Source organism: Phasianus colchicus, chromosome 3, assembly GCF_987193195.1.
Source record: "Phasianus colchicus chromosome 3, bPhaCol1.hap1.1, whole genome shotgun sequence".
Classification (NCBI taxonomy): domain Eukaryota; kingdom Metazoa; phylum Chordata; class Aves; order Galliformes; family Phasianidae; genus Phasianus; species Phasianus colchicus.
This window is the reverse complement of record NC_143438.1, coordinates 46,918,277-46,943,641: the sequence shown is the minus strand read 5'-3', so window position 1 is coordinate 46,943,641 and position 25,365 is coordinate 46,918,277. Positions and strand designations below refer to the sequence as shown.

Here is a 25,365-nt window from a genome sequence, read left to right as displayed (position 1 = left end):
CCAATACAACGCTGCACTTAGGACAGCTCTACATAGAGAACAGATACCAGCTGGAATCAGGGAAAGGACAGAAACAGAGAGGAACGAGCCAAAATACCAGGTGAAGGAACTTAGTCAAAATGCATTTGTTAAATGACTGTTTTGACCTAAAACTGCCTTAGATCAAAATTTGTGTTTATTCTTTTCATTTCACATAAAAAGGTGTAACTTTGCAACAGAATCCCAAAACGCTCAAAAGGATATTATGGATGCTAAATTTATATCAATTCAAGGATTATGTACTAGGCAGGCTCATTAAATAGATCACCGAGAGCTACTAAAGAGCACATCTGGCTCAGGGTGTCTTACCTTCCCATGAGCCAAAAATAGAAGAGGTTGGGAAAAGGCTCGGGGAGGATATCATATACTTCCTCAGTTCTTTGCTAAATATCCGCATATGAGCATCGCTTCTGCTTCTCACCTGAACAGAGGCTAAAAACATCCCCTGCTCTCTCCCCTCCAAAGAGGATAGTACAGAAAAAGGAATTTTAAAAACAAAAACAAAATGAACAAATGAACTGATAATTCCAATTTTCAGAGGGGGGGAAAAAAAAGAAGCATGGGGTGATGGTTAGAACAGAAAATAAAAGAAACAACAACAACAACAATAATAAAAAGACCAAAGTCCTTCCAAGAGACCTAGTAGGGAGACCTCGCAATGTCTATTGTTTATTAAAGGCATTCAAGAAAGTAGTAAACACATCCTAGTGGTGCTCCCCTTTGATATAGGAAGGAGTGGAAGAGCACAAGCTGCAGGGCCTTCCCCTCCCCTCTTTCAAGGACAATTTTGGATTGCCAAAAAAATCAGGTTGAGACTTAGACAATCTCATTTAACTTCAGCTTCACGGTTTTCACCCTCTTAGGAGGCAGCAAAGTCTGAACGTCAAACAAAACTCCAGCCTGAGCAATCTTAATAAGCTTGCTCTGCAGTTATATATGGCCAACTGCAGGTCTCAGTATTCCTTCTATCCTTGCAACAGGCAAGTTTTTCACCATTACTGTAAGCAAGTACATAGGTTCCCTGGCTCCCACTAACTTGATATAACTGCCTCCATGGAGCAGGTAGAATCATACAATCATAGAACTGCTCAGGTTGGAAAAGACCTTAAAGATCATTGAATCCAACCACGACCTAACCATACTATCCTAACTCTAACAATCTCCACTAAATCATGTCCCTGAGCACCACATCCAGATGGTTTTTAAACACATCCAGGGATGGTGACTCAACCACCTCCCTAGGGACCCTATTCCAGTGCTTAACAACCCTTTCCGTAAAGAAGCGTTTCTTGATATCCAACCTAAACTTATCCTGGCGCAATTTAAGGCCATTTCCCCTTGTCCTGTCACCCGTCACCAGTGAGAAGAGACCAACTCCTCTGTAGTGCACACACAGCCAAAGGATGCCCAAAACTTTACTCCCTGCTATCCACAGGCAGACCCTGCAGCTCTTCAAAGATAGTGCACCGAGGGACGTGGTTAGTGGGCATGGTGGTGACGGGCTGACGGTTGGACTAGATGATCTTAGAGGTCCTTTCCAACCTTAATGATTCTATGATTTTATGGTCCTAGGGAAGACTGGAGCCTCTACAGCGAGCCAGCATAGCTGTTCCTGTAACATTCAGTAGGTTTAAGAAGCAGCACCAAATAATCCTGACTGATTCTCTTTCATTAAGCAGAAGAGTTAGAAGAAAATTGAAGGAGCATTAAAAATAATAATAATAATAATGAAGTTTTAAGAAAGGGTTAATTAATTCTTCTTCTACATGCTTCTCCGGGAAATTATGCGGTACTGAGAACCAAACAAGCTGCTGGCATACTTTTTTGGAGGAGGCAGCGTATGCACTTTCTCTGCAGCCCGCAGACTCGCCGTTTGAAAGCAAAGCTGGTCACGGGGTGGCGCTGCTTCTCGGGGCCGCGCTCGGCTACACCGCCATCCTCCCATCACCAGCCCTGCTGCCTCAAACCTGGGGGGAGGCCTGATGGCGGCTGCAGCTCCTCACAGGGAGCGGAGGGGCAGCGCTGAGCTCTGCTCTGTGTGACAACGACAGGGCCCGAGGGAACGGCATGGAGCTGTGTCAGGGGAGGCAGCTGGGGGTTAGGGACAGCTGCTGCATGGGGGGCACGGAACGGGCTGCACAGGGTCCTGAGTTCAAGGAGTGTTTGGACAAATCCAGTACAGAGCAGTACGTTTGCAACTGGTTCAACTTAACAGAACTGACGGCAGGATTTTAGATTAAGATATGAAAGAACTATTTTCATAATCAAATTTCAACACACAGTTCAGCTGTTCGGGATTGTCAGGGATTACTTTAATAACTCTGGTATTGTCTTGGTGTCTCTACCTCTTTGCTGCCCACTTTGCATACGATTACCATGAAACTATGAGCCATACCTGGTGAGCAAAGGACATTTTTTCCACAAGCATGTTCTTGATTCAACAAAGTTGAGTACCACTGCATCTTCAAGCTAGTTCTGGAAAAGGGATGTTAGAATTCGTCAGGGAAGTAGTCTTAGTAATTAGTTACTTAACTTCTCAGACCTCATGACCGTAGCTTTTCCGTGAAAGAGTAAAAATTTGGGCTTTCCAGCAATTAATGTCTCTACCTCCAAATATGGAACCATAGATTCCAGAGGATGCATTACAGAATCATAGAATTGTTTGAATTGGAAGGGATCCTTTAAGGCCACCTAGTCCTGCAGTGAACAGGGACACCTACAGCTACATCAGATTGCTCAGAGCCCCTCCAGCCTGACCTTGAATGTTTCCAGGGATGGGGCATCCACCACCTCTCTGGGCAACCTGTTCCAGTGCCTCACCACCCTTATTGTTAAAAACTTCTTCCTTATATCCAATGTAAACCTCCCCTCTTTTAGTTGGAAACCATCTCCCCCTGTCCTCTCACAACAGACCCTGGTAAAGAGCATGTCCCCTTCTTTCTCATAGCCCCGTTTAGGTATTAACTTCAACATGTACAGTGCCCAAACATAACCCACTGACATTAGGTGCAATTAGAAACTGCAGAGAAACCTTCTCTGCAGAAAACACCTTCCCCCCCCCATCCCCCCTTTTCATTTTTACTTACCATTTTACTCAGACACTGACTGTATACTGGTGAAGCTGACAACAGTAGGAAGAGGGATAAAGGAGTGGCAAGCTGACAGCACAGCTCTCCAAACTAGCACTATTTCACGGTCTTTTATGTCTTAAAACAACGATCTTACGGAGTCCGAGCGACTGCACGGACCTCAAGCCCGCAGAATGCGCATAAGCACCGTGCTTAGGAAGATTTCAAAACCAGAGAAGCACCTGAACCAGAGAAGCGGCTGACTCAGGGGCTAGAGGTGAATGTTTGAAGCCGCCCTCAGTGTGAGCTGGCACATGAACACGCAGACACGACGGACCCCCGCAGCCACCTCCTGCCCCGGCCGCCCCCGACACGGAACGCGGCGCCCCGCCCCGGCCGCACCACCGCGCCGCTCCCGGGGGGGAGCGGGAGGCTGCGGGGCCGCCCCGAGGCGGCCGTCCCGGTGCCTGCGATCGCTCCGGCGACCCTGCCGCTCTGCGCTCTCCCCTGGCGGCCCCACAGCCCCTCCCCTGGTCGCCCGGCCCCGGTTCCGGCACGCCGTCCTCTTCCACCCGCCGCAGGGAGGGCGATGGTTTCTCCAGGAAGCGCCGGAGCTGCTGCCGCTTCCTCCGCTCGCCGTCGCACCGAGGCGCCGCGGCAGCCGCTGGGGTGAGGCTGGGGATGGGGGGCGGCCGCTGGGGCAGCTGCGGTGTGAGCCGGCGGGGGCGTCGCAACTACTGCTGTCTGCAGAACAGCCTGCGCCGTTTTGCTGACGTCGCGGGTTGTTTGCTTTTTTTTTTTTTTTTTTTTAATAATAGAAGGCAAGGCGAAGACCCGCTGTTATGTAGAACAGTAATTGCTTGCTGCTGTCAGGTGCCACGCGTTGGCACTTCAGACTTTGCTCAGGCGAACCGAGCTCGAGTTCTCTTTCCCTTGCTCTAAATATTGCGCATATCCAGAGTTATTTTGTGAGCTCAGCAACAGCTTTCAGAACCTCTCTTTTCTCGTTTAGGCTCGAGACCGGAGTTCCATTCCTGTAGACAGATCTAAGAAGGGAATCCAGACAAAAGCTGTTCCTTTTCAGAGTGAAAGGTACGTGCAACTTTATCTTTTGGTGACTTTTTTCTTTGTTTTGGTCTGTCCCACCCTATTTCCTGCTTCTCTTTTGCCCTTCTTCATTAAGGAAATATGTTCTGATGAGAGGAAGTGGAAGGGTGGTAGAGGTGTTTTCTGACTCTGAAAGCTTAAAACTTAATACATTCTTCTCAAATCCTAACTCTGGCCTTATTCAATTTACTTTTCTCTCAGTGTCCAACAGCCAACATGTCTAGCAAAAAAGCAAAGACGAAGACCACCAAGAAGCGCCCTCAGCGCGCCACGTCCAATGTATTTGCCATGTTTGATCAGTCCCAGATTCAGGAATTCAAGGAGGCCTTCAACATGATTGATCAGAACAGGGATGGCTTCATTGACAAGGAGGACCTGCACGACATGCTTGCCTCCCTCGGTAACGTCTCTCTTCTGTTTAAAGCTGCCAAACGTATTTGTGCTATTGAAATTAAAACGCTAAATTTGGGATAGCTTATGAGAGGTGTCCCAGTTCGCATTACGCTATTCAGGTGATTTTTATTTATTTTTTTAATTTATTTGAATATTTGAAAGCTAAACCAGGAATCTTTTTATTTGTAGGAAAGAACCCAACGGATGAATACCTGGATGCCATGATGAACGAGGCTCCAGGCCCCATCAACTTCACAATGTTCCTCACAATGTTTGGTGAGAAGCTCAATGGCACTGATCCAGAAGATGTCATCAGGAATGCTTTTGCTTGCTTTGACGAAGAGGCAACAGGTATGTGGGCAAAACTCAACTGCTTTGGGGTATTTGTATTGGTCATATGTGACATTTCTGTGGCATTTAAAAGGAGTAGATGTGAAACCTATAATGCCACTGAGTTTGTCCTTACTATGTGGTAGATTTGACATATATATGAATATTTGATGTATTTAATATTTGAAGATAGGTGATCCAGAGTATGCAAACCTTTTCTCCTGACCCTTCATCTTGCCTAGTGTGTCTTAGGCTGTGATGACAAATAGCCTGTGTCATGCCTTCACACTCAGATCAGTTGTTTTAAGGTAGCAGGAAGGGCTGTAGTGAGTTACAGATATAATCAGGGTGGGGTTTAGAAGACAGAAATGGCATTGAATAGACTGGCATAACAAGGGAGGGGGAAGAATGAAATGCAGAGTTCACTTTTACTGTATCAAGCTTTCAAGGTTGTGTCTGTAATCATGAAGTTAGAGTTTATGCTTTTATTTATTTATTAAGACAGGAAAACATTCTGGAGAACTGTGTAGCAACCAGAGATTAATCCTAAGGTTATTCTGTGGAAACACAATATTGGGGCTTTGACACGTTGTGAACCTGCCATACCAGTGCACACAGAAATCACATAGCCTTTGCACTACAGATACCACTGCACCTATAACTTTTCTCACAGTGGTCTACCACAGTGCTGCCATCTAATTTGCAGATGCGTGCTCTGAACCTTTCAAAGGATATTAGTCCATTTCACGCAGCTATTTTCTGTCTGTGTATTTTTAGCACCTTTTGCCTTTTCAAAGTGCTTTCCCTTCCTGTTGGGATATAGGTAAATGGGCTTTCTGTTGGTAAAGCCTTTTCAAATGTTAATTGACTTCCTCCCTCTCAAGGGAAATCTCTTTATCATCTCCTGGAGAAGGAAGTTTTGTTAGTCGGTTATTTTCTCTCCACAGGTAGTCTGACTCACTGTACTGCAAGGCTTTTTTTGTGTGCACCAGAACATGAGCCTGTGAATTAGGATATAAAGACAATGACAGTGCTACCAGTTCTTTAGAACAGTCATTTTCTATGTCTACATAGATAGTACGTTACTAGGTCAGGCCCCCGTGTTCTGATAAAATTGATTTTTGTTATCTTTAAACTCAATGATGAACCTCTTAGTCTAGTCCTAGAATAATTTGAAGATAATGATTCCACAGTATTTTTTCTGCCTTATGCCATGCTCACATTTTCACGAGGAAATGTGTTAAATATTTATGCTGTTCTATTGATTAGCAGTAATCAAGATGCAGTCTTCAAAATAACATGCATTCTACATTACATTTTATTTTCACTCCTTATTCATTTTATCCTCAGGTTTAGCTCTTCCAGCTATGTTGAACCCTTGTGCTTTTATTTTCTTTTTATTTTTCCTTCTTTCAATCTTAATCATCTCCACGTGTCTGTGTTATGTGCCTGATTTCCTATTCTACATCAGTGCAGTTCTTCTGAGGCAGAATAATACAAATCAGACCCCATTGGTGAGGATAAAGGAGTGGGACTTGGTTTTACTTACTTTTCCTACGTTGTCAATGCTGTTGTTGATATTCTTCAGCATTACTGTACCATAAAACAGTGGTACCATGAAATTAACATAAAGGCTTATATCTGTCTTCATTCAGTATAACTTTTTTTCTGCTCTTTGATCCCGCTTTGTCATCTGTTTTGTGCTGTCTGCCAAACACTAAATCTTACATTTTGCTTCACTGATTGATTACTCTGTGTCTATACTGAAACTGTGTGAGAGCTTGTTTTAGGGTGGGAATGGGGAAACTATTTACTTTATGATTCTGTGCTGCTAAAACTTTTAGTGTGTGCCTCCTCTGGCAACCCACTGCCGTGTTTTAACACCTAACATACTCAGACAAAAGCAATTAAGTCCTCGAGGCACCAAAGGCCATGCATTCTTTGTATACTAATCCTTATGTCATCTCTCATCACTGTTTGGTCTCTGTCGCATGGTTGAAGTACAAAACCTTAATGCCTTTAGCTTTTTTGTTGTTTGTTTTTTCCCCCTTCTTTACTCACACCTGCAAAGAGACAACTGCAAAATCTGACCCACTAATTGAATGTTCTTCTCCGGTTTTAAAAGAGAACATTGTTGTTAGCTTTCTTCATTTGGATTCAATAATCATGAGCTGGTCTACCTGCGCTAGGATGATGCTGTTTTTAACATATTTAACGTATGTTGTAATGTGTTTGTGTTGTTTTTTTCTTGTGCTGTTTCCCCACAGCACGGACCAACCTCATGGCAATTTATCATGCTCACTGACTGCCTTTTGATTCCCTGACTCCCTATTTGGTTTGCTCTCTAATGAACTGTGTTTGCTTAAGTTATACAACTCTGTTTCCAAAGCAGAATTTATTTTTATCACATCCCAACGGATTCTAAATAAGTCCTTGTTCGTGTCTACTAATCATTTCCAACAATTCTGCCTAGTTTACTTTTTCTTGGTATATTCTTTTACTGTACAGTTCTTTTACTGATTTGACAAAGCATGGGAGGTCTCATTTCTGCTCCTACCTCTCCATGGTACACATTCTTCCTCTTTCCTAGGTTAATTTACACAATCCTGCCTTAAAGTCTGTTCTGTTATAAACTTCTTCCCTGGATGCTTGCCTGCAGCTCGCTGTATCCACACATCACCTCCAGTGACATCGTCATAGAATCATAGAATGGCCTGGGTTGAAAAGGACCATAATAATCACGCGGCACTGAAGAGCCAACCAGCGGTTATTTGGTCCCTACAGGAACCTAATTAATAAAGGATGCACAAATCTATCTAAGTCCATCAAGAAAAAATATAATTCAGTTAAAAGAATTGGGCTGTCTTAATGTTCACCGTATTGCTTTTGAAGACCTGCTGGAAACAACTTCCATTTTGTGTTTCTCTTTACATTGCACTCTAGGGTTTATTCAAGAAGACTACCTGCGGGAGCTGCTGACCACGATGGGAGACAGGTTCACAGATGAAGAGGTAGATGAGCTCTACAGAGAGGCACCAATTGACAAAAAGGGCAATTTCAACTACATTGAATTTACACGCATCCTTAAACATGGAGCAAAAGACAAGGATGACTGAGCAAATCCCTGGACACCTGTAGCTTTTTTTTTTCCCTTTTTTTTTTTCTTTCTTCCCCCTCAGGAGCTGTTCTTTCTTTTTTCTTGTTGGGACCCTTTGCACACATTTTTGGCATTTCAGCTTTTGCCTCTGAGGACTCTGGGGCTGCTCAGGCACATCTGGGCTTTTGCATTAAGACTGGAAACATGCAGGGAGAGAGGATGGCTTAGAGTGACAGAGGATTAGGAACAAAGATTTGGGGTGGGGAGGCTAGATTTTTGCAACTTACGGTAACTTTTCCAATAAAACACCGCTTTATTAAATATGTCATTAAACAGTTTCATGCTAGAGGTGGGCTGCTTATCTAACCATTTCTGTAAATACTTTTGCAGCTGTATACAGTTACGGTACTACCTATTTTTGCCTTAATGAAACATAAGTCACTTATGCATACTGAATTTGTACATCAGTGACTGAACACTTTCCAGTGACTGAGCACTTCATTTCCTACTGTGAGCATATACAATGAAGAAATTCACATCCTTCACATGTTAGTACATTGTAAATTAATGAGTTTTGTCCTAGACTTGCACGTTAAGATTTTAAAATCCTATGGGTGTAATAGAGGTGATATTTCACTCTTATCTTAACTGCTTCATTTCTGGACACTGAGTACAACATTAATACTGCTTTTTGAAACTTACATGGTAAATCCTAGTGCTTTCTGTAAAATAAAAAAGTCTGTGTATGAGCAGAGTGTTTGAGTGATGCCTCTTACCACACCCACAGCACCAATAATGTAGAATCCATTTTATTTCATTGCAACCATTTTTTTTTTCCCCTCTTCCTTCTATCTTTTCTCAAATAGGGGTGGAGGAAGAAGAAACGTGTGCTGCTTCTGTACTTTTTCTACGTTATTCTGGCGTTTCAAATGAAACTATATATATTTTTATGGCTGCTTCTGCCTACAGTGCTTTAAGTGCGTGAAGAAAAGGCATTATTTTCTGTTCCATTTCTCACACCCTATAGTTCATAGCAGACTTAGTACAACACTCTGAAGCAGCTTTGCCATAATCTAAGAATTGTGTTCTGGATTTTTTTGGTCTTGAGAGAAATCGTGACCGAAGTGATCAATGACAGTGTTTCTGTTACTTCTAGGAATTCAGTTGTTATCCCTTTTGAATTTAAGTTACAGACTCGAGAAACATCACTTGGCTGGGAATGTTTTGCCGTTTCTTCGTAGGCTGCTTTTGTAAAGTGAATTTCATTAGAGGGCAGTGACTGGCTTAGAAATACACCGTATTTCCACAGATAACCTGCCAGATCCATCTTCACCTTTTAACTTATTCTGGTGAAATTATGAATGTAAAAGACAGGATGGAAATGATGTTCCCACAGCATTTGATTCATTATGTTTGATTCATTATGTATGATTCATTAAATATCTTATTAAAGATATTTACTAGTCCTGTTCCTTGTACAATTCCAGCACAATTAAGGAAAAGTCTCTTGGTGTTATAAAGCCACGTGAAAATGTGTGTGCTCATGCATGTATTTTTATTAGAATAAATAACATCTTGAACTAGTCAAAACTTTCAAACTAGTAGGAATGCAGCTGCAATATAGGGTTTGTCCAGGGACATGTGCTGCCCTCATGTGGCATGAAGTGCCTTGAGTTCAGACTTAGTAGTTTTCCCACCTATTTTCCCCAAGAGCACTGGAAGGTCTGTGTAGCTCCAGGACTTCTGTCAGCAATGTTACAACAAATGCATGCTGCCTCTCATGCATACTTACTTGTTCACTTGATCAATTTTAAGTGGGATTAGATTAATAACCTTTGAGTGGTCATTAAAATGATAGCTCTTTCTTGTGCTCTTGATCATTTAAAATGGTGGTAGTTGTAGATCCATAGCACAAGGACAACATTGTAGAAACCACCACTTGGCTGTTAAAAAGTGCACTGGTAGAATGATTGTGTCCTTGGCACAGCTCTTAAAATACTATGATAGAGGACTTTGTGAGGTTGGTTTTTTTGTTTTTTTTGTTTTTTCAGAAAATGACTTTGTAACTTTATAAATGGGTGGGTTTATTTTGATCTAAAACATCATTCATTATCATACCAGTATCTTCTTCTAATCTGTGAACTATGAATAATGTGTTCAGCATTATGAAATGCCCTGACTCAGTTCTGTCTAGAAGAAACTGTTCTTTGGCTACATATTGATTTGTGTGGAGATAAACCTGGGATTCATCATTCTCTGCAGGGATGATAAAGATGTGCTCCTTTTGCCACATATTTTTTAATAGACCTTGCAACCTCTTTGAGAAGGTGCTTCAGAGCTTCTTCTACCTTTGTCCCAATTTCACAAATAACTGGAACTACTGGACAACACAGGGTTGCTGCCTTTCTACCGAAAATGTTTTCGTTTGGAATGAGCGGAGTTAGCAAAATAGAGAAAGAACTTTTGTAAATGATGAACGCAACCAACGTGCCGGCCTTTCAGCTGGCACCCGGCTGGGAACAGCTCCATCCCCCGCGCTCCTCAGAAGGAAGCGGGCAGGGAACTTGTGGCCAATATCCAAATCCATCAGTAGGTGGCATTGCAGCTCCTAGCACTGGCAAAGCTAAAGGGCGAGTGGCTCGTGGGGCAATTTCTTTTAATTGGTTTGGGTTTCGTTTGTTTGTTTTTCAGTCCTAAAGAGTTTCTACATACAGAAGAAAAGATGGTCAGTTCCCGCAGAAGCTCTGCTCCTAGCACGACAAGGAGTAACGCTGCTCCGGTCCTATATTCCACTTGGTCCTGCGACAACGAGCTACAAATCACCAGTGCTATTGTTTTTAGCCATGCCTTTACAAGAATCTTTCTTTTTAGGCTCTCAAGGGAGCATATAAAAAGGACGGGGAATGGCTGTTTACAAGGGTGGATAATGATAAGACAAGGGGGAATGGTTTTAAACTGAGACAGGGGAAGTTTGGTTAGATATTAGGAGGAAGTTCTTCACACAGAGGGTGGTGACACACTGGAAAAGGTTGCCCAAGGAGGCTGTGGATGCCCCATCCCTGGAGGCATTCAAGGCCAGGCTGGATGTGGCTCTGGCAGCCTGGTCTGCTGGTTGGTGACTCTGCACATAGCAGGGGGGTTGAAACTAGATGATAGTTGTGGTCCTTTTCAATCCAGGCCATTCTATGAAGTTTTATGGCATTTAACTTCTCTGATCAAACAAGTCCCAGAGCCTGGCAAAATGAACTTTGGTGGGTAATTCAGACACCTGGGATTTCTCTTACAAAGAAATTCTAAACCCCCACTCATCTCTGATGCAGAAGGAGCCTTAAAGTCTGTGTCTGCAGGAACTAGTCACTCTGGTTTTATAGAATACCTGTAGTTTTTGATTCTGGTAAACTCGTTCTCAGTAAGAGCCACAGAATCTCCCAGTATCCTTACTGGAGGACACAAAGGTGTTTATGCCTTTCTCCATTTGTCTATTTTATTTTTTTTAATTCAGTTGTTTCTAGTTAGGTCACTTGAGTGGAGAGCTGGAACAATGGGGCCTTGCTAGAAGAAACAATTAAAAGTAGGCCTACAACATTCACACTGAGTATAAAACCACTGAACCATTGAATAAGGGAGGGTTGAACCATCGCAAGCTGTGTTTTTATTGTGCTGGTTTTTGTTTTTTTTCTAGCAATGAAGGAGCTTAGGCCTAGCAACGAAGGATCTCAGCAGAAAGGATTACGGAGATCAATTGTACCTGAACACAGACTCTTTCCTGCTCTCCAAGGTGAAGTTCCCAAAAGCTGTGAATCACAAGTGGGGTTGGTACGCTTGTTTCCTGTGGTTGCATGGGCAACGGGCAACGGAGCTGAACGCTAAATGAGTTTTAGCTTTTAAACTGTTTCCTTTTCAGGACTGTTTGTGAGAAGCAGCGCCTCACCAGGGAACCGTCTCACACATCCTGTATCTGGCCTAACGCCCACCCCCTCCTTCCCATGAACGTAGGTAATAACTTCTGCAGGTAGTCACTGCCCTTACCCTTTAAAGCTGTACGCTGCTGTGCTCAGCTCCCGATTGCCCTCCTGCAACTCCCAGTGTACTGGGGACAGGGATTTTGTATGCTGTCCAGAGCCATGCTATCCCTCCTTGTGAATTACAGCCCTAGCTCCTGTAGAAAGAGCAACCATGACTCCTTCCTTTCCCTTTAGTATTTCTGTTGGTGAGATTCAGCAGACGCTTGTTTTGATAGTTACTAATTTTAGTGCCTAACTCCCCTAGACAGAGAGAAGCATCTGTCAGTGCGACAGGCATAGTACAAACCATGCCAAGCATTCTTCCCTGTCATCCGGACACCAAGTGGCAAGTATTTAGTATGCCAACAACCAAATGTCAGCTAGAATGATGACTGGTCTAAGAAGCACGAGAATCTGAAGAGAATTCGTATCATCGGGGTGATTGAGTCTAAATAGTAGGCACTCAGTATGACCTTTGCCGACTTATCTCCTAGCGGCAGGCACGGTTTGTATTGCTATTCAAACAACCTTAGCTGGCTGCTGACTCATCGCTGCTTCCACTCCACGCATCCCGGGGCTTAAGTACAAAAATTGTTTTAGTGGCGCTCATTAGCTGGGAAAGACAAACCTAACTGGAATTCCTATGTAATCACCATGAGATCAGAGGGGTCACATGAAGTGAGTATTTAAAAATATACGTTTGGGGAAGGAAAAAAAAAAAAAAAAAAAAAAATCATTCACACAACTTTACCAGGGATGCATACCAGTCCCAGCAGGCTTCTTTCAGTGAGCAGATGACAGCTGCAAATTAAAGATACTTGCAGCTGAGATTTTCCTTTTCAAATAACTGCAGGTCACTGTGACATTTGAAATGGTTGCAAGAAGCTACAATGAGCCCACAATCACTGCATGTTGCCCTCCCCCACCCCCCGACCACATACACAGTATTTCCTTGAGAAATCTGCACAGCTTTATGCCCCACAGCCCTAGCAAGCTTCAAAGCACCAGGGCTGGAGTCAGTTAAAAGAGGCGCTGCGAAGTTTCATGTTAGCAAGATAAACTTGTGAACTTTGTGATACATTTTTGGAAGAGAATGAAATGGAATGGAATCACTTGTAGTTAGTGCTTGCCTGATTCTACTGATTTAATGGCTAAGATATTGCATATTTATTAGAATTTGAGATGTATGTTGTGCAAAACAAGTTGTAAGACTGACTGTTATTGCTGTTTTACTGGCAAAAAGGGGAATTCATGAAGACTCTGAAGCATTTCCCAGTGCAGTTGGTCAGAGAGACGTCTCCCTAGTCAAGAACAAGTAGCCAGTCTTCTGCAAATGCTGGATACGAATGCTCAGCAACTGTATAGGCAGCCCCTTCAGCAACCCAAAGCAACAATGTTCCTCTCCTACCACCCCATTTCAGAGCAAACACTCACACTCAAATGTTTTAAGTCAGTGGCTTGCACCTTTCTGTTCCAAGTTTTATACATGCCTAAGGGCTGAGGCCCTCAAGCAACAAAGGCATTCCATTCCCTACTCTGTGTACCACAGCCTGGGCCTCACCTTGAGACAAGGTTCAAAGCAGCTAATGAACTGTCAGGCTTTGCAAATTTTGGAGAATAAAAATTCAAGCACTTCCAGGATTAAGTGGTAACTTACCTAATGGAAGATTTGAAAATGCTGGCAGTATCTAAATAGTATGTCAGTACCACAGATATTTAAGGCTCCTGGCTGAAACATCAAATCAGATTCTTGTAGCCACCGTGGATGCCCAGCAATGGGATAACACAACAGAAATGTCATTTGGGGGCAGTAGATAAGTGTGCTATGGAACTAGGAGAATACTTAGGCTGATGTTCTTATTAGTGAGGTCTGAAAGATCTTATCCTATGCTAGATTTTCACAGTAATTATGCTGTCCCTGATCTCAAGTATTGCTAAGAAAGAACAAATATTGGACAAGGGGGTGCTGCCTGCTTATTTTCACAGCCACTTTCAAGAACAGAAGGATAATTTACACCTATGTGGCTGATTCTGGATTATTCTTACCTGTGATAGATGTGGTGCTTGCACACGCCCTTTGCAGGAATGTTTTTGTTATCGGTGGTTTTAAAAGAGACTTATAAAAGCAAGGAAAACATTTGGGAGATACTGTAATTATGAACAGGTGAGGGTATGTTTGCTTGAGTTATTTCTTCTCCTTCCAATCCCTCCATACTTTCCCTAAGCATTTTTACAGGTTTTCTTTTGACAGAGAAATTGTACTGAATTCAGTGAGGATCATTTAACGAGGTCATTTCAGCAACATCATGCAAGTTTCCAATATTTATGTTTACATACTGATACGTAATTCTGACTCACTTCCTGACTTTGCTGTTCAAGTTGTTGGATTTTTTTTTGTGTGTGTGTTTCTTTTCTTTTTTTTTTTTTTTTTGTATTTGTTTTTAAAAAAGGTACAGTTGGCTTTAGTTTCAGCCTCCAATCAATAGCATATTATTGACTTTTCTATACAGTTTCCTCCACTTTATTTTTGTGGCAGTTGAAATTTTTTCCTGGTGAATCTCCTTGCATTTATCTGCTGTATGTGGCTGACATCAGATGCATATCCAGGCATGTTCTTACACAATCCACAAAGGTTTGTTTCAACCTTTTGTCCCCAGAAGCTGTGGAGAAAAGGACTCTATAAAATCTATTTAGAACAGAAGTTGGTTGGGGTGAGAAGTTTTATCCCTGTAAGTAAAAGCAGTGTGGCATGAAGGTATTTGCAACATGGGTTCTTTTAATGAATCTTAGCCACTTAGTCACTAAAGACATTAGATTGGTCTTACTCAAAAGTAAGTAATTAACTTTCAACGCAGAAAATTAAATTACTTAAAATTGTTACACTGCTATTTGAACAATACTTACAGTGTCTTGTTGCTTTTATTGCTTTTTTTTTTCATTTTTTTTGGGCCCGTGGCATTTTGTATGTAACAATCCAGACACCATGAGACATGTTTATTAAATACACTGGGGCCCTTTGCATAGTACAATCTTGTTTTATATAATTTTATACAATACACTATTACTGTAGCCAAGTAATAAATAAGAACAGAATTCAGAAAGAAACTCTGGAGAAAGTGAGTATGTTCTGCATCCCATACTTAAAAGTAGTTTGGACTCCTGAAATAAGCTACATCCTTATTGGGGAAGAAATGCAGGCTGCTGAGGTGACTTCAGTTGATATTTTGCTGTTGGACAGAGGATAGTTCCCCTTACCGTGCTGGGAAAAAAAAAAAAAAAGGCAGCTGAAGAGCAGCTTCCATGCCAATGCTCTTAGAGCTCCAAACTATGAGCTCCTCAGTGAGGTGACTCCCTTCCTTGTTTGTACGGTGTCTACTTAAATAGGGGTGGGGGTTGAAAACAATGTCAAATGGCATTTCCATAATAAAAGTAATAAATACTTTCTCAGCAGAGGTGATAAATGCTGTGTTTGAAAAACTTCCGCCTCTGCCTCTAATTCATCAGAACATCATTTCCACCTCTGTCTCTGCATGGGCTGATTTAACAGCTTTCTGTTAGCAGTATTCTAGATAACAAGTAACAACTAAAATGCTCCAAGACTTTCTTATCTCACAGCCTAACGACAAAAGGAGACAATTGTACTTTATTTGCTAACTACAAACTGTGCTTTATCTTGCATTTTGGTTTATGTTATCAAGTTGCTAATCATCATTCTGTGACACTGTCTGCACAGCTCCTCCATGCAGCTCTTGGCTGCAGTACATGGGCATGGTATCATAAAGCAGCAAACAATGCACTGGCACTTTCTGATAACTGTCAGTAAGAGGGAAGATGCTCCTTTTGCCAGCCAGTGGAACATGAGATATTCAAGCCACAAAATAAATGCCATTATACATCATTTGGCTACCGTATAGTCTGCTTGCTTCTGGCTATTGCTGAGCCACAACCCCCCTTCAGTCAGGTAAGAGAGATAGCTTCCAGTCTCAGAAACTATGTACTTTTGCAGCAGTAAGGCTTCAACATTTTGTGCTATGGAATGAAAAGAATTGGGAAAAGCCCTTTATAAAGTACCAGAAGGATTTTATTTCCTTGTTGATGTACTGAACTTTCTACTGATTCTTCCAAGCATGAAAGAATAAGTAATCTACACATTTAACTTCAGATGTCCTGCCTAGCCTACAGGCCTGCACTCTGGTAATATCTGCAGCTCTAAAGCCCCCTCAGAGACCTCATGTTGTATTCAGACGTCAGAAACTCTGGCCTAAACGAGCTCATTTTATCACATGCAGCTTTTATTATATTTTGCTACTGCACCTGCAAAAGCAGTCCATTTTATCACAGAATCACAGAATATCTTGGGTTGGAAGGGACCTTAACACCCACCCAGTCCCACCCCATGCTGTGGGCAGGGCTGCCCCCCAGCATCTCAGCTGCCCAGGGCCCCATCCAACCTGGCCTTGAGCACCTCCAGGGATGGGGCACCACAGCTTCTCTGGGCAGCTGTGCCACCGCCTCACTGCCTTCTGAATAAAAAAAATTCCACCCAACATCTGATCTAAATCTCCCCTCTTTTAGTTTAAAGCCATTCCCCCTTGTCCTATCATGATCAGACTGCACAAACAGTTGGTCTCCCTCCTGTTTATAACCTCCTCTCGAGTACTGAAATAACGAGCCATAACGAGGTCAACCCAGAGCCTTCTCCAACCTAAATAAGCCCAACTTTTCTATGTAGGAATGGTGCTCCAGCCCTCTGATCATCTTTGTAGCCCCTTCCGGATCTGCTCTATGTTCTTCCTGTGCTGGGAACCCCAGGTCTGGACACAGTATTCCAAACGAGGCCTTACAAGGGCAGAGTAGAGGAGAACAATCACCTCCCTCACCCTGCTGGTCACCCCTCTTTTGATACAGCCCAGACTACCATTGGCCTTCCAGACTGCAAGTGCACACTGCCAGGACCCTCAAGACCTTCTCAGCAGGGCTGCTCTGAATGAGTTCTTCTCCCAGTCTGTACACAAACCTGGGATTGTCCTGACCGAAGTGCAACACCTTGCTGTTGGCCTTGTAGAACCTCAGTTGTAGGCCCACTTTTCAAGCCTGTCCAGGTCCCTCTGGATGGCATCCCGGCACATGACTGTGGCTGGAGATGACTTGGTTAAATGCATCAGCAGCCTATGACCTTCCACAGGAAATAAGGTCTGCATCAATTCCTACAGCAGCACAAATAAATGAGCTGCTAAGAGCCCACAGAGAAGTTCCCAGGAAAACTTTACACTTAACCCAGATAATTACAGCTGCAGGTGGCATGTAAGCATGAATCACATGGGTGAAAGCAGTGCTGAAACATCAGCAAGCATGGTTTTAGATGCCTATGAACTGAGTCCAACTACATTTTATTGACCTTAATGCCAAGATGCCCTTAATCCTTGCACTAACCGCTAGCTGGAGTACAGCATGTTATTATCCTTTAAAATACACAGGATTCAGAGAAACAGTACTGGCCATATGCTAATTTACATCCATTCAGGTAAATGCAGCAGTCATACCGGTTTGACAGGCACATTTTGGTTCTCTGCCCACACTTCACCTTCTAACAAGTCAGATATATTTCCATCCTATTGTGCTTGAAAGAAACTTCTGTTTTTGAGACCGTGAGGAGACATAACTAAGGTAACAAACAATAATCTGCTGATGTCCCAAAAGCAAAAGCACAGAGGTTTTGCAAAGGAACTTTAAAACATTCACTTTTCATTCCATATTGAGCTTAGGCTTTGAACTCTTAACAGACTGAACCATACTTTTCTTGTTTTAACTGCTTACATGCTTGATTGTATACAGTGGGCTTTTTTATTTTTTATAGAAGATTGATAATATATCTAACAGTCTGGGCTAAGCTGAACAGCTTTGCTGTTATTTTCAATGTAAAACCTTGTGACAATGCCTTTGGGCCTAACTCATGTCTTACAGCTTCCTGGGCTGAATGTGTTTAGTAAGGATGAACAGCATAAAGTTAAATCCAAGCACAAACGCAACTCATGAAAAAATAATGAGTGGTAAGAATAATGTCTTTTGCATTTTAGTTTGGCACCTAGAGCTTACATATCAGTAGAGAACTGAGTGTAACTTAATCTAGAGCCTGAGAAGGAGCAAGGCTCTTACACTCAATCTCGTTTTAGAACGAAATATTTTCCTGTTTAAGCTAGGCTGTTAAAGGAGGCTAACATTTACAGGAGTGCAAGGGAAGACAAGCTTCCTCACTGTGAGGTCCAACAGTTTGCACATTTTCTTCAAAGCGAAGAATTCCTTAGGACAACATAGGTTTGTCTTCCCTTCTAAGAAATGTCATTGTAAAAGTGGGCTTGAATTTTTTTTTTCTTTTTTCTACATCTCCTTTTCTACTTTATATATATACTCCTACAGTTAGCATTTTGTGAATTCAATTAAGAAGTTTCTTGATATTCTTTTGATTTGTTTAGATACCATATTCTGCAAGGACATAGGGAGAGAAAAGCAGCTATTTTCAGTCTCTACTTCTACTCAGGTCTATAATTCTAGCCTTTCTCTAGATTTTGAGAACACATAGGCAATAAGGGCTTGACTGAAAGATATTCTTCCCCGCTCTTATCTACCATCTTCTCCACTAGACATCCAGTGGAGCATAAGTGTAACCTCCATCTCAGCTTCAGATGAGAGCTGATGTGTGGTGCAGGCAAGGGAAGAATTCCTATACCACATAACTCAGGAAGCAACTGCACATCAAAAATTCTCCCAGCTGGGGAAAGGTTACAGGGCAAATCTGGACCTGCCATTCCTGGTAGAACAACTGAAACGTACAGATATTACACATTCCTTCTCTTGACTGGCCCCCTCTTCAAACAGACCTTAAATATTCAACAGAAGGATAGCCAAAGCCCTATACAGCACATGTATCCTAGGCCTATATATGTGAAACTATGGAAGAGCTACTCAAATACCTGGAATAATCTGCCAAAGCACCTGAAGCAATGTTTCAAGCTTTAAGCTTGAATTGCTATCATTTGTCAAGCCCAAGTAACTTGAAACAATGGTGGTAGCAGGAGGCATAAGGACATATCAATTCTGTGCTATGCATTAGCCCTGCTTCTGCTCAAGTTATTATCAAACCCCACCCACAGACAAAAGTCTTGCCAGTTCTTAACTCCCTCTCAACAGAGTTATTATACCACAGCACAAGCATACCAACGTGCAGAACTGCAATGCCCTTAAATCATGCTGTTTTTCCATGCACAGATGTACCCCCCTCAGCACCCCATCCAGAGTGCCTCTCTAATGCAGGATTAATTTGAGGTAGGGAGACCTTGAGTATACTCCCATTGTACAAGCCTACCATGAAGGAGAATTATTGAGTAATGGTGGAGCATTGAGTGGGCTTGGAAGGGGGGTGCACAAGTGCCTGCAGGAATGAAGTCATGTAGTCTTGCTGTTCAGTTTTTTCAGATGTGGTGCTCAAGACTTCTAGCAGCGCAATAAGTTGTGGAGCATTGACAATGTTTTTATAGCATGCTGTGGGAGAATTCATCTGTCCCCGCTCCAAATCCTGGCAGAATTAGCATGGGTATGGCAAGTCATGAAAGTAGACTAATTCTGGCTCCAAATTTGTCATTCTATTGGTGGCAAGGCATTAATCCAGTATTTTATTCTCTGATGTATGTCTGCATCATGCAAGAGGCAGGCTTGTTCACAGTTCTCCTTATGTTCTTTGGAGTGAGGACTCACAGCCTATTCCATTGTCCAGATATGTCTGTTTTCAGCTAACTCAGACAGCCCTCTGCCTATCTGCTGTGTCCCAAGATGTCCTATTACCTTCAGTGTTACGTAGCAGGCACATTCTGTTCTGGCATATATCTGTGCTACACACCAAGCTTGCTTTTTCTCAGCCTTCTAAACCAATTTCAGTGATGTCTGTGTAGCATTCCAAGCATTTCTAGCCCCTGTTTTTTTATCTATGCTCTATAAATCCACAAAGTAGCGCAAGATAATTTGTTGACGGTTCCTGACCCAGTCCAAGCAGCCTGAATATAACAGAAATATCTTTTGCTGTAAGCTGATGCGATCACAGAGGAAAAAAACTATGACCAAACATTACAGTGTGGTGTGAGTTTTCTAGGCTGCTATGGAAAAGAAACCGTGGTATGGAAGGGGAATCTCTACAGACTACGGGAAGTAGGTGTGTTATCTTAACAAGGAAGAAAAACAGATGCCTGCGTAACTAGTACATAAGCAATAATGAGCACAGAAGGCAGTACCAAGCTCAAGAACACAAAAACTATCAAGAGAAAGGAAAACATTAGCAATACTGCTATTAGTTACCCACTGAGATTAATAAAGATTGAAATGAGTTTCAAACGTATCTGGTGAAAAACCTAGAAAGATTAAACAAAGGTGCTTTCATGATTTCTCTGCTGAAAAAGGAGCTTTTGAGATTGAACAGGAAGCAGTTAGAATGTCAACATGAAAGGAACGATTGATCAGAGGAGAATGCAGAGGGGCTCCCGCAAAAGAGCTAGTTCAGGAAATCTTTGCGATAGGCAACAATAATAGCGACAAAGAGCTCAGACTAAATGTTAGAGGGGGTTTCTTAAGTGATCAGAAGGCATAAGAACCTACTGGTGAGAGTCAGAAGGAGAAAAGCTGGTAGTTTAAGTTGGTAGGGAGTTTTTGAAGGAAGGTGGGAATTTAGATTAATAAAAGGATCAAAATTCTTTGCATGTGGCTCAGGAAAAATGTCAAAAGGGGACAATAAACTGAGTGGAGAGATAAAGGTTGCTGGTATCGAAACCATGATTATTACTGTCTTATAGCACTGAATGGCAGAAATTAGTGTGCTGCTGAGAGCACTGCAGGATAGTGTTACATCAGTAGATTTGATCGATGAGAAAAGCTATTGTTTTTATTTTTGTTGCTTGAGAATCCCCAATTCCTTTGAATACTGCAATATCTCGAGGAAAAAGTTCCTGGTCTTGAAAGCAGATACCAACAGGCCAAATACGGTGAAATCTGGCTGGAACAGTATGTTTAGACAGGCCCTGGCCAGTTGTTTTCTGAGTGGTGAAATGATAGAAAAAGTACCCATGCAGAACAAAGGAGCATTAGGTAGCATGTGTCCAGGAGCAATGTTGGCAAAAAAGCAGGAGAATCATTCCCAGTGAGAGCAAGAACAGAACTGACTATATGGGGTGTAATCCAAGTAAAACAAAAGAAACCGCAAAGGAGAAGTCAGATCAAGCCACATGTCAGTTTTACTGATTTGCTTCTGTGATAAGTTTACTTAGTATTTCATATGGAAATCAAGAATTTGCATTTCATCAGCTCCTCTGTGGTCAGTTTTAAAAATGCAGTCCCAGGACTCTGCCATTTTAAAACAAAAGTAGGAAATTTCCTGGAAATCAGAAGTCTTGCTATGCATACAGCTGGCACAATCCATTCACATACATATCCGACTGATATGCACAAAAAATAGTAGAATAACGTCGCTGAATTAAAATTGTATCAAGTTTTCTGCTTCACCACTTTTTTTTCTTGTTTTTTACTTCCTGAGAAAACATGAGTGCATATATAGAGTGTCCTCTTTTCCAACCAGCAAAGTGCTTTCTTCATCTGCTGGCCCTGGGACAGAAGATGGAGAATGGGCAAACTAAATGCAAAAGTTTCAGGGGGGGTAGGGAAGGGTGTGTGGGATATTAACCAAAGGATCCTCCAAATAGAGAGGTATGGATGGAAGAGAAGCTTGTAGAGCTTGTAGGGCTGGCACTGGAAGTGACAACAGCTGTAAAAGCAGTGGCTGCACCGGGACAAGTCCTGGAGAGCGAACAGCCAGTAAGCACAGCACGTGGGCTGCGGTCAGCACAGCTGCAAAATTCAGCAACTGGTTTGGTCACAGACTTAGTGGCAGGAGCAGTGCCTGTTTCCAACCTCCTCTCATTTTGCCTTGAATATTTTTGAGACAATTGCCATCCTTACTTACGCAGATTTGTGCATGAGTTACGTTGTAAGCGACCCTACAAATTTCAATTCAGACATTAACTGTTCAGACGATTAATGTGTTACACACAGCAGTTAATGGTAAAATTCTGACCTAAAAGCAACATGCAGCACAAATATTTGCTACACCAAATAGTTCCTTGTATACACATTTTGTTGTCAAATACTGCGTTGTGACATCACTGCATGACTAAGACTGGGACTTTGGGCTGGCTGGGACCTTTTTTCTATCCTCTGTGACCTTTGAAAGGCAGAGACCTATACTTCCAACAAGGCAGCAAATGGCTACTGAGTAAACTAGCAGACCTTAGGAGATGACAGATGCTTCTATCAAGGTGGAAAATGCGAAACATGTCTGAGAGATCTACTCACCATCAAGTGGATCCAGTGGAGATATGGGTGTAGAAATCTTCCCACATTCACACAGTGCATAACCAAGTCCAGAATGTAGTAAAACTGAGGTAGAACCCAGATCATAGTTAGGATCCCCCTGTCTGCATTCATTTGTAACGTACCTGACACTCTGAGGCTACAGCAGAGCAGTTCCTCCTCCTTTCTATATGGCTGATCAAGTACAGATGACATCTGCTGGTTCCCTGCTCCCTTCTACCTCTACTCTAGACAACAACAAGGACTAATCCTAAGAAGAGTTAGTTGGGCAGCTACTGCTACCTTTCAGAGAAATGAAATAAACCAAAAAGCCACACAAGGGCTGAGATTAAAACTGATGTTTCTGGCTTCATGCCCTTTGGAGGTCACAGAACTCTTTCTGATTAGAAAGAAAAATATTTGATTTATACAGAAATATTTCTGGCAAGAACAGTGAAGAGACATGCTATGTGATGGATATGGTTTTGATTACACTTTGAAAGTTTGCCTTAATGAAGCAGTAGTAGCTAAATAGTTTGCTGTTTAACCTTCCCTTCCAAATTTACAATAGCACTGGACTGCTTAGCCAAATATGAAAATGGCATTTCAATACTAGTTACCTCCCTAAGTTTCTAAGAAAACTTTTGCCTTGCACATTAAAACAGTGAAAGGTACAAATAATCTTGATCAATCATTCACGGATAATCTCTTTCAGTTCACTCAAACTGTTTACACAATATCTTTTTCCATTACACCCCTCATTTTAACAGCTGAGCTCTGCTCCAAAAATAATGCCTCCTTTTTGGTGGTACGGAAGTAGAGGCTGAAGCTTCCCACCAGTATTCTGTTAAATGTTGTTGCTGTGTGACAGATGGCAGCAGAGAGGCAGTCTGACAGAACGGTGTATGACATGGAAGTGCATTTGAAGCAAAAGTGTGTCACTGAACTCTCCCATGCGGAAAAAATTGCACCACTGATATTCATCACTGCTTGCTGAATGTTTATGGAGACAAAACATTCTCCATGACAGTGGATGTCAGCACAGTGAGGTGATAGACTGCACATTTCAACGGTGACCACAGTGGATCACCTCTACTGGTCCAGATTTTTAGGAGCATGGAATGCAAGCTCTTGTTTATCACTGGCAAAAATGCATATCTAATAGTGGTGACTATGTTGGAAAAAAAGTGTTTTGTAGCTGAGAATTTGCTCTATCAAATAGTGCTATTGTGCTCTTTGTACCTGCTGTACTTTCCATGAAAATAAATTGGAAGCATTACTTTTGGAGCAACCTACATATTTTGTGTCAAAGAAGTCTCTTAATTACAACTGATGAATAAGACCAGAGAGGTATCTTTTGCAAGTAATCACTGCAAAGTACTACTGCTACAGTAAGCACATTGTGTTAGAATGTATGCAGCAAAAGCCATCTAGCAGAAATTATTTACAGATCTCAATTTTCAGCTCTCTAACATCATGTACTTTGGAGACACCATTTGTGGTCTAAGCTGAAAGAAGAAATATTTCTCTTCCTTTTGTTTAAAAATTATTAGCATTGCAGACTGGAAGTACTTTGTTGTTGCCAATGTTCTTGCTGTCCTTTTATCTATAGACATTGCGGAGGACGGGCCAGAACAGACCTTGGGATAACCATTTATTTCAGTGCAGACCTCAACATTAGAAAAAGCTCTGGCAAAACGGGAATCCAGATTGTGTATCTGGACTGACTGATTCGGTTAAGACATTAAAGAGCTCTCTCATTTTCATACTTAAATAGGGGTTCTGTTTATTAGCCATTTTCTTATACAGACATCACAAAAAATGTGTATCACCATATTACTCTGACTTCCTGATCTCTTCAGTACAAGGGCTCGTCTATTACATATTTGGCCAGTCTTAATGGAGTCCTATTTCATGGCATAACCCAAAGCTCTGCCTTCATTTTAAATCATGACTATGGCACTAGTGCAACAGCATAATTTGGCTATCTGGATTTCCTGATAAAATTGCTAATAGAATCTTATAGCTATGTGTACATATTTTTTTTTTTTTCCAAACTAGAGAAAATCATTTTCAAGATAAATATTAATCTTGCTGGATACATTATACAACAAAGGCCAAGGAACTGTACACAGAATTTGCTTCTCTTTCCAAAGATATCTAGTTTAACAACTACAAGCACAAAAGTGATCTTTAATGTACTGAGAAATCCCGGGCAAAATTTCTTTTAATATACTACATTGCCATTCTCCTAAAGTAGCATTCTGAGCCACAACCTCTATTTAAAAATGTTTAATCAAAATTCTCTTGGTGGTGGGCAGCTATTAATTTTTTAAGCAGACTAGCGTTCTTTAATAACGGACAAATTCATCACACAGACTTGGAAATGAAAATAGCCAGATCTGGTACCTGGGGGAACAGATCCAATTAATCCAGAAGCCATACTCTGCAAGTGCCATTTTTTGATCTGAAAATGCGTTGCACCCATATTTCAGTACAAACCAAATCAGAAAAGGTACTCCATGTGGAGACCAGGCTCTCCCTTGCTGGGGCCTCAAGGGCCTCCTGGCCTGGTCCTTGGATGACCACCCTCTTTTCTGTAGCCTGGTGTGGTCACAAACTTCATCTTGCACCCTGAGGGCTGCTGACTCCAAGAACAGGGAAAGCCCAACTACAGAACAGGAAACTCAAGGCAATTGATTTCTTGAATTTGTTTCAATGCCACAGTCCTGGACTCATTTCACAAGCTGAAGTGCTGACAAGATTTGCGTTGGGCAAAGGGGATACACAACGCAAACAGAATGCTGCTGGATTTGTTGCCTTCCTTACCCAGGTAGAAGCTCACACATTACAAATGCATGCTTCCCACCAAGAAATGCCACACCTTTCACACTCATCAGCCCAGACATGGAGCGTGGGTCTGTAGGAGCAGGTATAAAAC

General features: G+C 42.1%; 1 protein-coding gene across 5 annotated transcripts; it reads left to right on the top strand.

The window, feature by feature from the left end:
* The first annotated feature begins 3,617 nt into the window (after positions 1-3,617).
* Positions 3,618-12,411, top strand: LOC116226182 (myosin regulatory light chain 2, smooth muscle minor isoform-like). Of its 5 annotated transcripts, none has more exons than XM_090137419.1 (7): positions 3,618-3,776; positions 4,120-4,199; positions 4,416-4,614; positions 4,797-4,958; positions 11,717-11,846; positions 11,939-12,026; positions 12,304-12,411. In XM_090137419.1, the coding sequence occupies exons 3-7, from the start codon at positions 4,431-4,433 to the stop codon at positions 12,394-12,396; spliced, it is 657 nt and encodes a 218-aa protein (XP_089993545.1). In that variant the 5' UTR covers positions 3,618-3,776; positions 4,120-4,199; positions 4,416-4,430; the 3' UTR covers positions 12,397-12,411. The 5 variants fall into 5 exon arrangements, with proteins under 5 accessions (XP_089993545.1, XP_089993546.1, XP_089993547.1 ...); XM_090137420.1 differs by having other exon boundaries at positions 11,939-12,030; positions 12,304-12,353; XM_090137421.1 differs by lacking the exon at positions 12,304-12,411 and having other exon boundaries at positions 3,619-3,776; positions 11,717-11,812; positions 11,939-12,039.
* Positions 12,412-25,365: the final 12,954 nt, after the last annotated feature.

Excerpts from the sequence above, each read along its gene's own strand:
- LOC116226182 (XM_090137419.1), top strand. The coding sequence starts at position 4,431 with ATGTCTAGCAAAAAAGCAAAGACGAAGACCACCAAGAAGCGCCCTCAG. Across the intron at positions 4,615-4,796 it reads CGACATGCTTGCCTCCCTCG|GAAAGAACCCAACGGATGAA; the intron begins GTAACGTCTCTC and ends TTTTATTTGTAG. Across the intron at positions 11,847-11,938 it reads AGCTGTGAATCACAAGTGGG|GACTGTTTGTGAGAAGCAGC; the intron begins GTTGGTACGCTT and ends TTTCCTTTTCAG.